The 12,050-nt window shown below is 41.0% G+C and overlaps 1 protein-coding gene across 7 annotated transcripts in view; it reads right to left on the bottom strand.

Moving 5' to 3' along the window:
* Positions 1-6,869, bottom strand: part of RYR2 (ryanodine receptor 2) — a 429,918-nt gene extending 423,049 nt beyond the window's left edge. For 5 of the 7 annotated variants that reach the window (XM_075748765.1, XM_075748768.1, XM_075748767.1 and 2 more), the window contains exon 1: positions 6,572-6,869. In XM_075748765.1, the coding sequence (XP_075604880.1) occupies positions 6,572-6,619 (48 nt within the window). In that variant the 5' untranslated portion in view covers positions 6,620-6,869. The remainder of the gene's footprint in view (positions 1-6,571) is intronic. The other 2 variants (XM_075748770.1, XM_075748771.1) reach the window with 1 other exon arrangement.
* Positions 6,870-12,050: the final 5,181 nt, after the last annotated feature.

Raw genomic sequence — 12,050 nt, 5'->3', positions numbered from 1 at the left:
TGCTCGGAAACAGACTGGGCATCAGGTTTTTTTCTCCTTCTGCATGTGGTGACCAATTGCATTTGTGCATCACTTATTTGTTATATATTATTGCCGTTGTTACTATTATTATTGTCTTCCTCTGTTATCCTATTAGACTGTCTTTATCTCAACCCATGAGGTTTTTTTTCATTCTCCTCCCCATCCCCTTAAGGGGGAAGGAGTGAGCAAGCAGCTGACTGGTGCTCAGCTGCCAGCTGGGGTTAAATCACAATATCAAACCCTGGTTACACTGAAATCAATAGTTCTGCCTTCATAGGGATCAGTTTCACTCTTTAGACTTAGAACAGCACTTCACGGCAATGACCATGAGACCCATTAAAATTGACATATGCAAAAAACAATTTTTTTTTAAAGTTATGTTAAAAGAAATATTTTGTTCATTTGACTAATCTATTTATTTTGGTTATTCTTATCAACACATTATATAGCAGTAAATGTATGGTATATATTTATGACAATTAAGTAGCGCTCCATTCTACGAGACTTCTGTATAGCATTTGCAAGTATTTGCTAATAAGTAAGGAGTTATTACTTCTTTTGTGCACAAATTAAGAAAAAAGGTTTAGATAGCCATAATATAGAAAATACATTGCCAACTTCTTCAATAAATCACAATTAAAATCACAACAACCACAGTAAGAGAAAGTTAAAATTATTTAATTCACCCTGATAAAATGCATTCATTTCACAGTTCAACAAAAGTTATTTATGTACTCGCACCATGACACTAAAAAAAACCAAATTTATGTCACTTAAGTTTTATTAGGAAGTATAGGAATACATATGCAGTTTCTGACTTTTTCGTCATCCACATAAAGCCAAGTCTACTCGTTCAGTTAATTCAGGAAATTTAAGCAAAAGCCTAAGTGTAATTAAGAAAACAAAAACAAAAGTAACTCAAGAGTTTTAACATGAAGCATCCATAAGTATAAAAATCAGGGAGAAAAAAAAAACTTTATATTTTCAGTTTAATTCATGTACTTCCTGGATGCAGCCCACTGTCAGTATTTCCCCACACAGTCAGTTTCCAGTCTTTTACCTTGATTCAGAGAAATACTTCAACACATCCCTATCCCTGCACAAGAAAAACTGATTTACTTTCTTGAGTTAGAATCATCCCATGCACTTTCTGTACAGCTATACAAGAGGAAAACCACCTTTACAGTATGCCTGTAATAATATAGCATTCAAATAGAGAAGTCAAAGACAGACATAGCTCTTGAGACCATGGTAAATCTTGGGTCAGAAATTAACTGAAATTCTCTCGTTACAGTCTGTCCACAGCTGCAATAGATTTTCTTCAGGCCTTCACGATGCTAAAGAGCACCACACATCAAAACATCTTCAGAAAGGAAGAGCAGCTCTCCGTCTCTCAGAACATTAGTCAACCAACTCACAGGGATAGCAAGAAACTTCCCTGAACTATTTGCTACAGAGCTTACTCAGCCTCTTTCTCACACATCCGATAAAGACAACTTCCAGATGTAGAACACCGGACAAGATAGTACACAGATCAGACAACTGATTTTATCCAGTAATATCATTTTAATGGTAGTATAAAATGTTTGTCAAACAATTTTAGAATAAAAAAAATTTATATATAAAATGTTCACACATAATTCCCAAATAAGAAATGGACTACGTGTCCTAGCTAAAACCCGTTGACTACAAACAGCCTGTCCAGCTCAATTCCAAAATAGACTTTGAGATCATATTCAGTATCTGTACTGCAGTGCAGTGCCTTAGAGAGGAAGGTACAAATGCTGCAATCTCAGCCACGCCATCCCTCACATGAGCTGTTAAACAGTGGTCTCTTGTGCCAGTCCCTGGTGAATCTTCAGAAGTCACACACTGACAGGTACAAGAAATATGTTTTAAAATAAACGAAGGCTAGCCAAAGTGTTTTTCAGTGTTCTTTCCTTCTAAAATTGCTCCTAATATCCAAGATTGCTTTTGAGCATTTTCTTCAGTGCATTCTGGCAGCTGTTTCCATGTTTGATGATTGCAGCTACCAGAACCTAACATATTTTGATAAATCCCTTTAAAGATAAGCAGTGTATGAAAAGCATCATTTGTCTTGTTTGGTTTTGGGGGGGTTTTGTGTTTGTTTGTGTTTTTTTTTTAAAAGGGGGGAATTTTTGTCTATTCTATTTCACTGAGAGATTCACATAGAACAACTTCTCATGTTTAGTAACTTATTTTACAATAATCTTCAGATCTTCTTTTTCCAGGTTCCTTTAGTGTTCTCTAATTACAGAGAATCTTAATTCAGGATGGCATCTAAGCATACGATTTTTCGTCAGATTTAAAGTGACATTCATTGTTTAAATGCTGCCATAATGAGGAATATCTGAAACAGAAGTGACTCCAGAATCACAGAATTCCTGTCCTTGAAATGTGACCACATTACAGTCTTCATTTCAGAATGAAGACAAATTCTCTGCCATAAATTCCATTCTTTTATTATCTGAAGTATTAAATCCCAGCACTGAGTGAATAAGATCTTTTGCATGTCAAACATGAATCTTAAGTGAAGTTAAACATTATTTACAAGTACTTTTCCAGTGTTGGAAAGTACCCTTACACTTTTCTCTGACAGTCACAGTCAGAAAAATTAAGTTCACGTACAAAATAAAGCACAGTAGCACAATATATGTTCACACAGGCAAAAGATGCTATTTTACTGCAAGTTGCTAATTAAACAAATGAAAAAAGCATTAAAAGAGAGCACACAGCAGAGCATCAGCATTCCAATCCTTAAAAAAAAAAAAAGGAAGAGATGAAAAGGAGACCACAACTACAAGAGACCTGGGGAAAATGTGCTGCTCACACTGATTATGCTTCTGATTTCTGACAGGCATGGTAGTCTTCACTGTCTCTGAGGACAGTGAGAAAGACCATAACCCTGTCGGCCTTACTTTAGTGTGTCCTGGTGGTGTCTCCTACATAAACATCTAAAAGAAGACCTGCCTCTAATTTAAGAAACTCCACAGCTCCAAAAAAACCGTAGGTACTGGCATCAGGAACATCCCAAGATCAAATAGGTAAATTACACATTTCTCATCACTCTTAGGTACATATTGCTCCCAAAATTCAGGACACCTTTCACCAATGTAAGGGATGCTCAAGGGCTATTGTTGAAATACTGCAATTTTTTTAATCTTATCATCAGTTTACCACCCCATTCCACACGAAGGCCTTCCCTTATGGGGGTTCTGCACCACAAAAAACAGTCCTTGCATGCTTGCATTATGGAAGGAGCCTATACATTTAGGCATAAACATTTCATTTTCTGTTCTCTCCTGGAACTCTGAATTATTTTCACTCTGGTCAATTACACATCCTAAATAAAACACCAAACCACAAAACAAAAACCCAGGTCATTTCTGTATTAACTATAAATGTTTTAGATTCTTCAATGTAAAGACTAAACAATGAAAGTCTATTTTGTACACATCTTTCTCCTTTGTAATACTTAAAAAAAAAAAATCCTCTACAGGGATGAAGTGCTCCTCATACACACAACTAATAAAAGCAAGAGCAGAATAGTTGCTCCTCTTCACTCCTCTCACACAGCATGTGTGCATTCAGTGGGAAAAGTCAGGAGAATGTACATCCAAGCCTAAAAAAGGCTACACATAATACAAGGTCATCTCCACCTGGAGTATTCAGCAAAGTAATGAGGGAGACCCCTGTCTGTGGAGAAGCACGTAATTCATAGGACTACAGAAGATTTCCTTGAGGAGAACTGAACAGCACAGGGCTGAATTCCAGTCTGTCCGAAGTTATCATCTCAAACGACGTAATGACTGATGCTTCCAGAAATCCAGGGCACTAACAGGTTACATTCACTTCTCAGAAGCAACATCTCAAACTCAAATTGTTTCCAAAAGAAACAGAAATCCACCCTAACAGCAAATTTGCAGGAGGAAATGCATGATGCCTCCTTATCAAAAAATAAGAATAAAATAAAAGCAGCAAACAAAGAAGACTAATCATTAGACTAATAGGAATATGTGAAGAGGAAAGGAAAAAGAAATTACAAATCAACATGTAGATGGCAAACACAAATTCAGTTTAGTAGCTTAATGCAAAGAAAGGATATTTTTTATTGAATAAAATCTCATATTTCTCTTTAAAAATTAAAAATAATGTGTTTAAATTCTAGGATAAACTCTAAAGTTGCTACAGTAATTTTGAGATATCAGAAAGAGAACCCAAGATTTTAGAAAGTTTATCAAGTCCTATCAAAAGAAGAAAGTATGAAGAGTACTGTTCACATGTGGTAGGCCCACAGACATCATCATCAATGTATTCAAAGCACAGAAAGCTTTTTTTGCTTGCATAAGGTCTTGTTTGAAAAGTACTATTTTGCCCACCAAACCACTTAGGAATCTGTCTGTCCCTAATTACTGTTTTGAAAATAAATTACTAAAAAGAGAAAGTGCAGCAATTACCAGGTAATATCCAATTTCTATCAATGCCATTCAGAAAATTACACACATCTAATAGCTTTACAGAATACTAATCCAAACTTTCTAAGAATAGATGGAAGAAAGACTACATCAGGAATATGTCTTAAGCAACTGACTTTTCCAAGTAATGTTCATAACTTTGACACAGTGGAAGGAAAAGAGGAGTTAAAAATCACTACTTACATACAACTACAGATTAGAGATTCAAAACTTCACATGAAAAGGATATTTCTCAGGCCTTTTTTACTTCACTACACAAAAAGCCTCCCCTGTGCCTCAGTTTACCATATTCAAGGTCATTTTACCACACAACATTCTAAAAATTTTTTAAGTATTGCCTAAGGCTGGGTTTGCCAAATCTGTATTAAGCCTGACGCACGTTATCAGGATCACTGTTTTACGTAACGTGCTGCTGCTGTCAGGTGCTGTACTTTAACATTACTGTATATGTGCAGAGCGGTATTAGCATGCTCACCGCTTCTCTTTCCCTATTAAGTATTCAGATAACAGCCCTTCCATGAGCTAAGCTTAACGTTCAAACCTGCAGTAAGACCGTCATTGCCCAAGTCTTCAAAAAATGTTTACCAGTGAGAAGTACTGCTAATAAAACCCTCATAAATTGACATGACAAATTATCTTTCAAGGAAGTAATTTTCTGGTTTGTCTTTAGGTGTTAGACAACACTACAAAAGAAGTCACATAACACGGAGAGGAAAAAAAAGTTGACAATCTTCGTGCCAGTGTTGCATAACAGCTGTATTCCCCGGGAAAACAGATTTTCTAAGAATTCCCAAACAAACAAAAGAAAAAATAATAGCACGTATATCTATTATTTTACGGTTTCTGATTGAAATAAACATAGGATGACTGAGATCCAGGATTTACAATGCTGCAAACAGCTTATGAATATGCTTCACATGCATTATATGGCTTGCTTTCCCCTCCTTTTTTAAATGTAATTTCTTACAAGACACTAATGATGAACATTTTCTAAATCAGACTGTACTAAATAAAGAGGAAGCTAAGCTTTACCCTACAGTCTCAGTGTTCTTAGCTCTACTTATCAAACACCTCAGCAATTTTTCCTCAAACTGTGACGGGGTTTGTGTACACCACCATTCAAATATGCCCATCTGCAAAACTTGCCAGGATTGTGCATATAAACAGCACTTGGGAGATGGCCCAGAAGGTAAGTAAAAGAAGAAAAAATAATCCACATAAGCATACAATGCAGCAGTCCTGATGTCTTAATTAAACTGAGGGAAGAAATGCACTAGCACCTTAACATGCTTTGGACTGAAGAAAACAGAAGTAAAGAAATGATGCTCACACCAAAAAAAAAACCCAAAAAACGTATTAGTCGGCGCTCAGCGAGGAGAAGGTCTGCAAGTTAGTGGGAACCTTGGTGGGGAGGGGGTGGGGTGGGAGAGGTGATCTTTTTTTTTCAATTCTATTTTTGCAAAAGGAGTGTGATTGCAGCTTTTAAGCTGGGGAGGGCTGCTCGGTTAGTATCTGCAGTACGCGAACACATCGGCGGGTGGGAAGGCAGCGCAGGGAGGTACTTGTGGGGAGGCGGCGGGGGCGCCCTGCCCGCGCCGCTCGCCTTCCGGCCGGCTGCCCGCACCTCACCCTGCCCGGGGTCCCCCCGCCGCGCCCGGGGCAGGCACCGCCGCCTCCCCTTCTCCCGCTCATCCCGGCAACTAAGCGCTCGCTCTGCTGGCGATATCGCCCCTCCGCCCGCGGGTAAGGGGGCCACACGCTGCCAGGCGGAGAGGACAGCGGCTGGGGCTCCAGAGCCCTGCCTGACAGGACTCCCCCGGGGCGGCGGGGGCAGAGCGCACCCGCCTCCCGCTGCCCCCTCCCGTCTCGCACCCACGCACGGGCAGGAGCCCCCCCCCCCCCCTCCCCTGCACACGGAGTCTGGGCGCCCCCCGCCCCACCGCTCTCCTCAGGGCAAGGTCCGGGCGTCGCCCCCCTGCAGCCCTTCGCCCGCACGGCCCCGGCCCCCTGCCCCGCGCCAGCGCGGAGGTGGGGGAGGCAAGCCCGGCGCTTACAGTTCGCAGGAACTGGATCTCGTCCTCGCCCTCGCCCCCCTCGGCCATTGCTCCCCCTCTCTCTCCTTCTCCCGGGCGCTGCTCCCGATGCCCGGGCGGGCGGCGGCGGTCGCTCCCCGCGAGGAGGCGGCGGCAGGAGGCTCACGGCCGCACCGCACCGGGTTCTGCTGGGCTGGGGCAAGTACGAGGGCGGCGGAGCCGGCAGCCCCAGCCCGGCCCTTGCTGCGAGCGGGGTGCGGGTGCCCGAGCGCCTGCAGCAGGTTGACAGCTCTGCCCAGCCGCCTCGCTGCCAGTGCCTGCCACAGGGGGAGGGGGATGCGATTAACCGGGGGAGGAGGGGGAGGCGGAGCTCCTCGGCCCCCCCACTGCTGCAGGTGATCCGCAGCCCGCTCCCGCCGCACACCAAACCCGCCGCCCAGCGCCCCTTACTGGCTGCTCCGCGGAGAGGCGGCTGACGGCTCGTCCGCCCGCCGCTGCCGGGGCTCTCTGTCCTCAGGGGCTGGCTCTCCCCAGGGGCTCGCTCTCCTCAGGCGGCTGCTGCCCGACGCACCGGCCCGAGGCGGGGCGGCCGTGTCACGCGTGCCTCGCACGGCCCGGGGCCTGGGTCTGCCTCAGCTGCTTCGGGCGTTACCGGGTGGGCCGCCTGGGCAAGTCTGTCCCTCCGGAGTTACGCGTGATGTCCTGCATTGAGATACCTCCGGAGAAGGAGAATTTAAACAGCTTTGCACGAGTTTTTTGCCAGCCGACAGTACTTTTGGGGGGATGAGGTGGGAGAACGTGGCGTTGCCGGGTGTTGGCCTCTAAGCATCATGTGAGTGAGCTTAATCCAGGGTGAATGAAAGGCTTTAAGATTTAATTTACTTGAAGGATAGCTACCGTGGGGTAAAGCAGAGGGTTACCATCTTTCATGAGGTCATCTTTCGTGAGCATGCCTGCAGTCTGTACCTTATGAAGGACGCATTAGCTCTAGCAGTGAGGAAGCCAGGCCTCCAACAGAAAGAGGTTTGGTAACCCACACGAGCTGCAGGACTTCTAACATCAACAGCACTCTGCAATAAATACATAGCCGAGAGGCTCTGCTAATGTGATGCAATGGTCATCAGGTGAAGACGGTAGAATATTTTTAAAATACTAAAATGGTCGTTGCATCATTGACAGAGTAAAATGGGTGAGGGATGTGTGACTGCAGAAGGCTTTTGAAGGACCGAACCATAATGAAATTGCAATTAGTTTGGTAAACAGAGTGTATGGCTAGCGTAACAGAAGGCGTGGTAACTGTTTCTTGAGAAGCCATATCCATAATCTGTAACTTCACACTGTTCAAGGACATTGTGAAAAAATAACATTAAACACTTCTTCCGAGATTTTATCATTACTTCCAGCAGTAGAAAACCTGTTCTTCTGACAGATTGGAAATTGAAAGAGCAGCCGAGACCCATAAGGTCTCTAGAACAAGTAATGTATGAGTATTTAATACAAAGGTTCTATAGATGAACTCCAGAGTTATGACAGCTTAAGCATTTCCTTTATAATTTCCTTTTTTTTTTTTCAGTTTTAAGTTACTACTGACTTAAAGAGATTTTTTACCTCTCAAACTTACTCCTGACTGAAAATATTTTTCCTAAGTATGATAAAATAGTGAAAGAGATTTTTTCATATTGTTGCAATATTCAAACCTCTTAAATATCCTTTCCTCCAAATTATTTAAATTGAGAGATATTTCTTGAAACAGACCCCTATTATGAGGAAAAGTCCTGAGTTTGGATAACTTTAAAAAATTAGGTTTCATGAAGGCGCACTGAACAAATATAATTACACTTCATCCCATGTACAAAACAAGTCAGTTTCAACACAGCACTTTGCAAATGTATTTCATATGGATGTAAAGCTCAGGTCACATGGGTTTACAGGACCAAAGAACATCCAAGATAGATACTTTCCATCACGCTTTGAAGGTGAGTAGTAGATTAGATGCCTGCTTTTATTGCTGCATGTGAGGCAGCGACATTATAAAGAAAAGAAAGAAGAAGAAAAAAACTATAAACAGTCCACCATAACGTCAGTGGCTGAAACATTTTGTACAGTTTTCGGTACAACCTTAGGATGTAATGAAAGTCATTCCAAGAACTGTGGAACTGATGATACCTGGTTTCCTATAGATTTGGAGCTCATAATTAGACTCCTTGGTGTTTAGCAAGATGCAAATTCCAGCTGAAGCTTCTCTATGCTAGGGCAGTAATATTTCTCTAACATGCAGATTTGTTCATGTCTAATATGAGTGAAATGTACACTGCAGTTTTTCAGGCAACAGATAATACTCTGTGGTGTCTTCTTTACCCATGCATCCATCTTCATGAAATGGCTAGGAGCATGTATGATACTTTTAGCCCTCTGTTAAATTGTTGGAATTTCCCAGTTAGTTCAAAAGATACTATGTGGTAACAGACACACACACCCCACACATGTTTACATAATTTAATTTGCTTAGGAAGCAAAGTTAAGAGTAGTAAAGATGAAAGATTCTTCTGGAAACTTTCTGAACAGGGTGATAAAAATCAAATGCAGTCTGAAGCACAGCTTCTTGTTAAGCTATTCATCAAGGACAAATATTCATATGTACATACACCATACACATAGAATTTATATGCACACATGTGCAAAATGCATAGTAAATACAGTTATAAAATATACTTAGAAGAGAAAATTAGCGCATGCACAAAAACCCCTGAACAAGGTAAGTAAATTCCTGACCCATGGACATAGCTTTGACTTCCTCTACATCACCTGCCCACACCAACCAGCTGCTGTGTATGTGCCTCTCCCCTTTCCACTCAAAACATGCAGGCTTAGTCTATCCATGTGAAAAGATCAGGACCGTTTTCAAAATGTTCAGAATATTGGACTGGTGTTGTGTTTAAAAAGGAATGCACTTTGGCTGATGTGAGGTTTTAATCAGCAGTTACGCTTAATTGCATTGAATACTTAAAACCAACTGATTGTTTTTAAGTGGGAATAACATAATAGCTTCTATCAAAACAGAAAGTTATGTCAAGTTTGCAGAATTGTTGCTTAGATGAACTAGTGGGAAAACTAAAGGAATAAACATCCTCCATGTCTGGTATTTGGAGGCGGAATTCAGTGGAATTGCATTTTTTTGTGTGGGTATGGAAGAATAGCACACTTTGCTACAGGACTGACAGTCCCAAAGTTCAAGATGTCACTCAACCTCATAGCAGTTAACTTTGTGTTCCCCACTCTTATTTGCTCATTTTCAATCTACATATACATCTGATTACACCCCCTGTTTTCCAGAAGCCTGAAGACTTTTATCACCGACTGACAACTGTGCTTTCCACGGAAAAATGCAGAAAAAACAGCATTCTGCCAAAATTATCCCATACTGATTTGGGAAATTAGAGTTTTTAACACAGCCTCTGAAGATTAACAAAAAGTTTTACTAAGAAAATTATTGTTCCCTTGCAGCTCTAATTTATGTTTTGTTAGCTAACTAGTTGTCTTATGAGATGTAGCATGTCTGCTCCTTTTTCAACCAACCTAGCAGCAGCCTGTCAAATTTTCAGTCCAGAAGTTCTCCCACATTATGTGACCTGCTGCTTACCGTGTACCATTCCTCTTGTTTTATATCACACAACTGGACTTCATAGCAAAGATTTTCATCTTAGGGACAAGGCTGAAGTTCCTTTTGTTGCCTTGTTCTTGCTCTGTTCTTCTTAAAATCCCATTCGAAATCTGCCCGTCTCCATGCACATTTGTAATTGTCACTATGACAGATTCCTTACTTACTGCATTTTGCCTGTGGACAGCAAGGGCTTCTTGCTCCGGCAACCCGAGTTTATCAAGGCAGCAGCACTGTGAGGATCCACAATATGCCCTAAGCGATATTCACCAAAAACAGGTTTCTTGGTGTGATGCAGAGACAGTACAGCACCAGTGCGACAGTGCTCCTCTGAGGTACCCCAGCAAGATTCTGAACCGAACATAAATTGACACTATTATAAGAATTTTAGCACTTTAATTTCATAAATTTTAACCACCTCAATTAGGAACATTATGATGTTAGGAGAAGATGTATAGATATGTTTGTATGCACACACTCAAAGTAATAATCTACGTAAAACAATGTCTGCTGTCTAAAATAATAATAACAACTATTGTGAACATTCAGCATTCAGTAACATGAAGGGAACTCCCAGGTGTTTCTTTGTTTTCATCTAGCAGAATATACAACCACACCGGTTTTTTCTTCTTAGAAGCACAGAATAAGATAATTTCCAATAGGAATGAAATGGGACAGATACTGTCCTTTCTTCCTCACACTGTTCTATTTTCCAGCGTGTCAGCCAGATACCAGTCTCGAAAACATGTTATTTCAAATGGTGTAAAACTAGAGATTGGATCTCCCATCACATGTCATAAATCAACACCACTGTGGTCAATGAAATGGAAGCAGTGTAAAATCTATGCCAGTTTAGGTCCCAACTGTGACATGGAAACAAGAATAAAATTAGTTAGACCCAATTCCACATAGAATTTAAATGAGATTTTTATTGCCGATTAGCAGAGTTTAAGGAAGCACGATTACACCTAAGACCACATAGTTATGCTTATCATGATCACCCCAGAGTTCAGTAATATACCGCATTTCCTTTAGTTAGTGCTTATGCTGACCACATAAAATACGGTATAAATGTTAATTGCATGTCTGTAATTAAATATATGTTCTGTACTCGTTATATAACATGTATGCAAGAATTTACATTGGAATACAGTGTTACAATGAAATTCAGACACTGAAGCTTTTCCTCTTTTATGAGAACTTTGGTTTTAAGCAAAAGCAAAGGCAAACCCATTACATCTTGCTTAATTACAGGAAAAGTCTTCAAAAAATTGCATTTTGCATTTGGACATGTGCAGTCATTTTCTAAGACCTTTTCTGTTACTTTGCCTTGTGTCGTCAGCTGCAGCAGTGAGCTCATGCCTAGCTGTAGTTTGGAGTGTGGCTGTGGCAAAGTCTGGAAATCTACACTTCTCACCCTAGACCAAGAAACTGTCACTGTCTGAAGCACCCTGCCTGGCAAAGCTCAAAGCTTTTAATTTCTCTTTGCATTATTGTGTGTGGGATTATTAACATTAATAAGGAGCTACGGATCTTGTGGTTTAGATTTTGGGGAATAATAGTTTGCTTGGATTTTCTTGTTCCTGTCTTGGAGTTTTTATTGCTCTTTTAATCTTTTTCTAATGTACATTCTGATAAATTCACTGGAAGCTGTTGGAAAGCACAAACCCAGAAGGAATAGTTCCTGAAGGGATTCTTTCCCTTTCCCTTTCCCTTTCCCTTTCCCTTTCCCTTTCCCTTTCCCTTTCCCTTTCCTTGTCTGTTTAGGGGGCAATAATATATTATGTTTCTAAATATTGTTGATTATACGTTAAAAGAGCACATGAAATATCATCCTCAAAC

Source organism: Balearica regulorum, chromosome 3 (genome assembly GCF_011004875.1).
Source record: "Balearica regulorum gibbericeps isolate bBalReg1 chromosome 3, bBalReg1.pri, whole genome shotgun sequence".
In the NCBI taxonomy this organism is placed as follows: Eukaryota; Metazoa; Chordata; class Aves; order Gruiformes; family Gruidae; genus Balearica; species Balearica regulorum.
The sequence above is the reverse complement of the archived record's forward strand: the minus strand, read 5'-3'. Positions and strand labels throughout refer to the sequence as shown.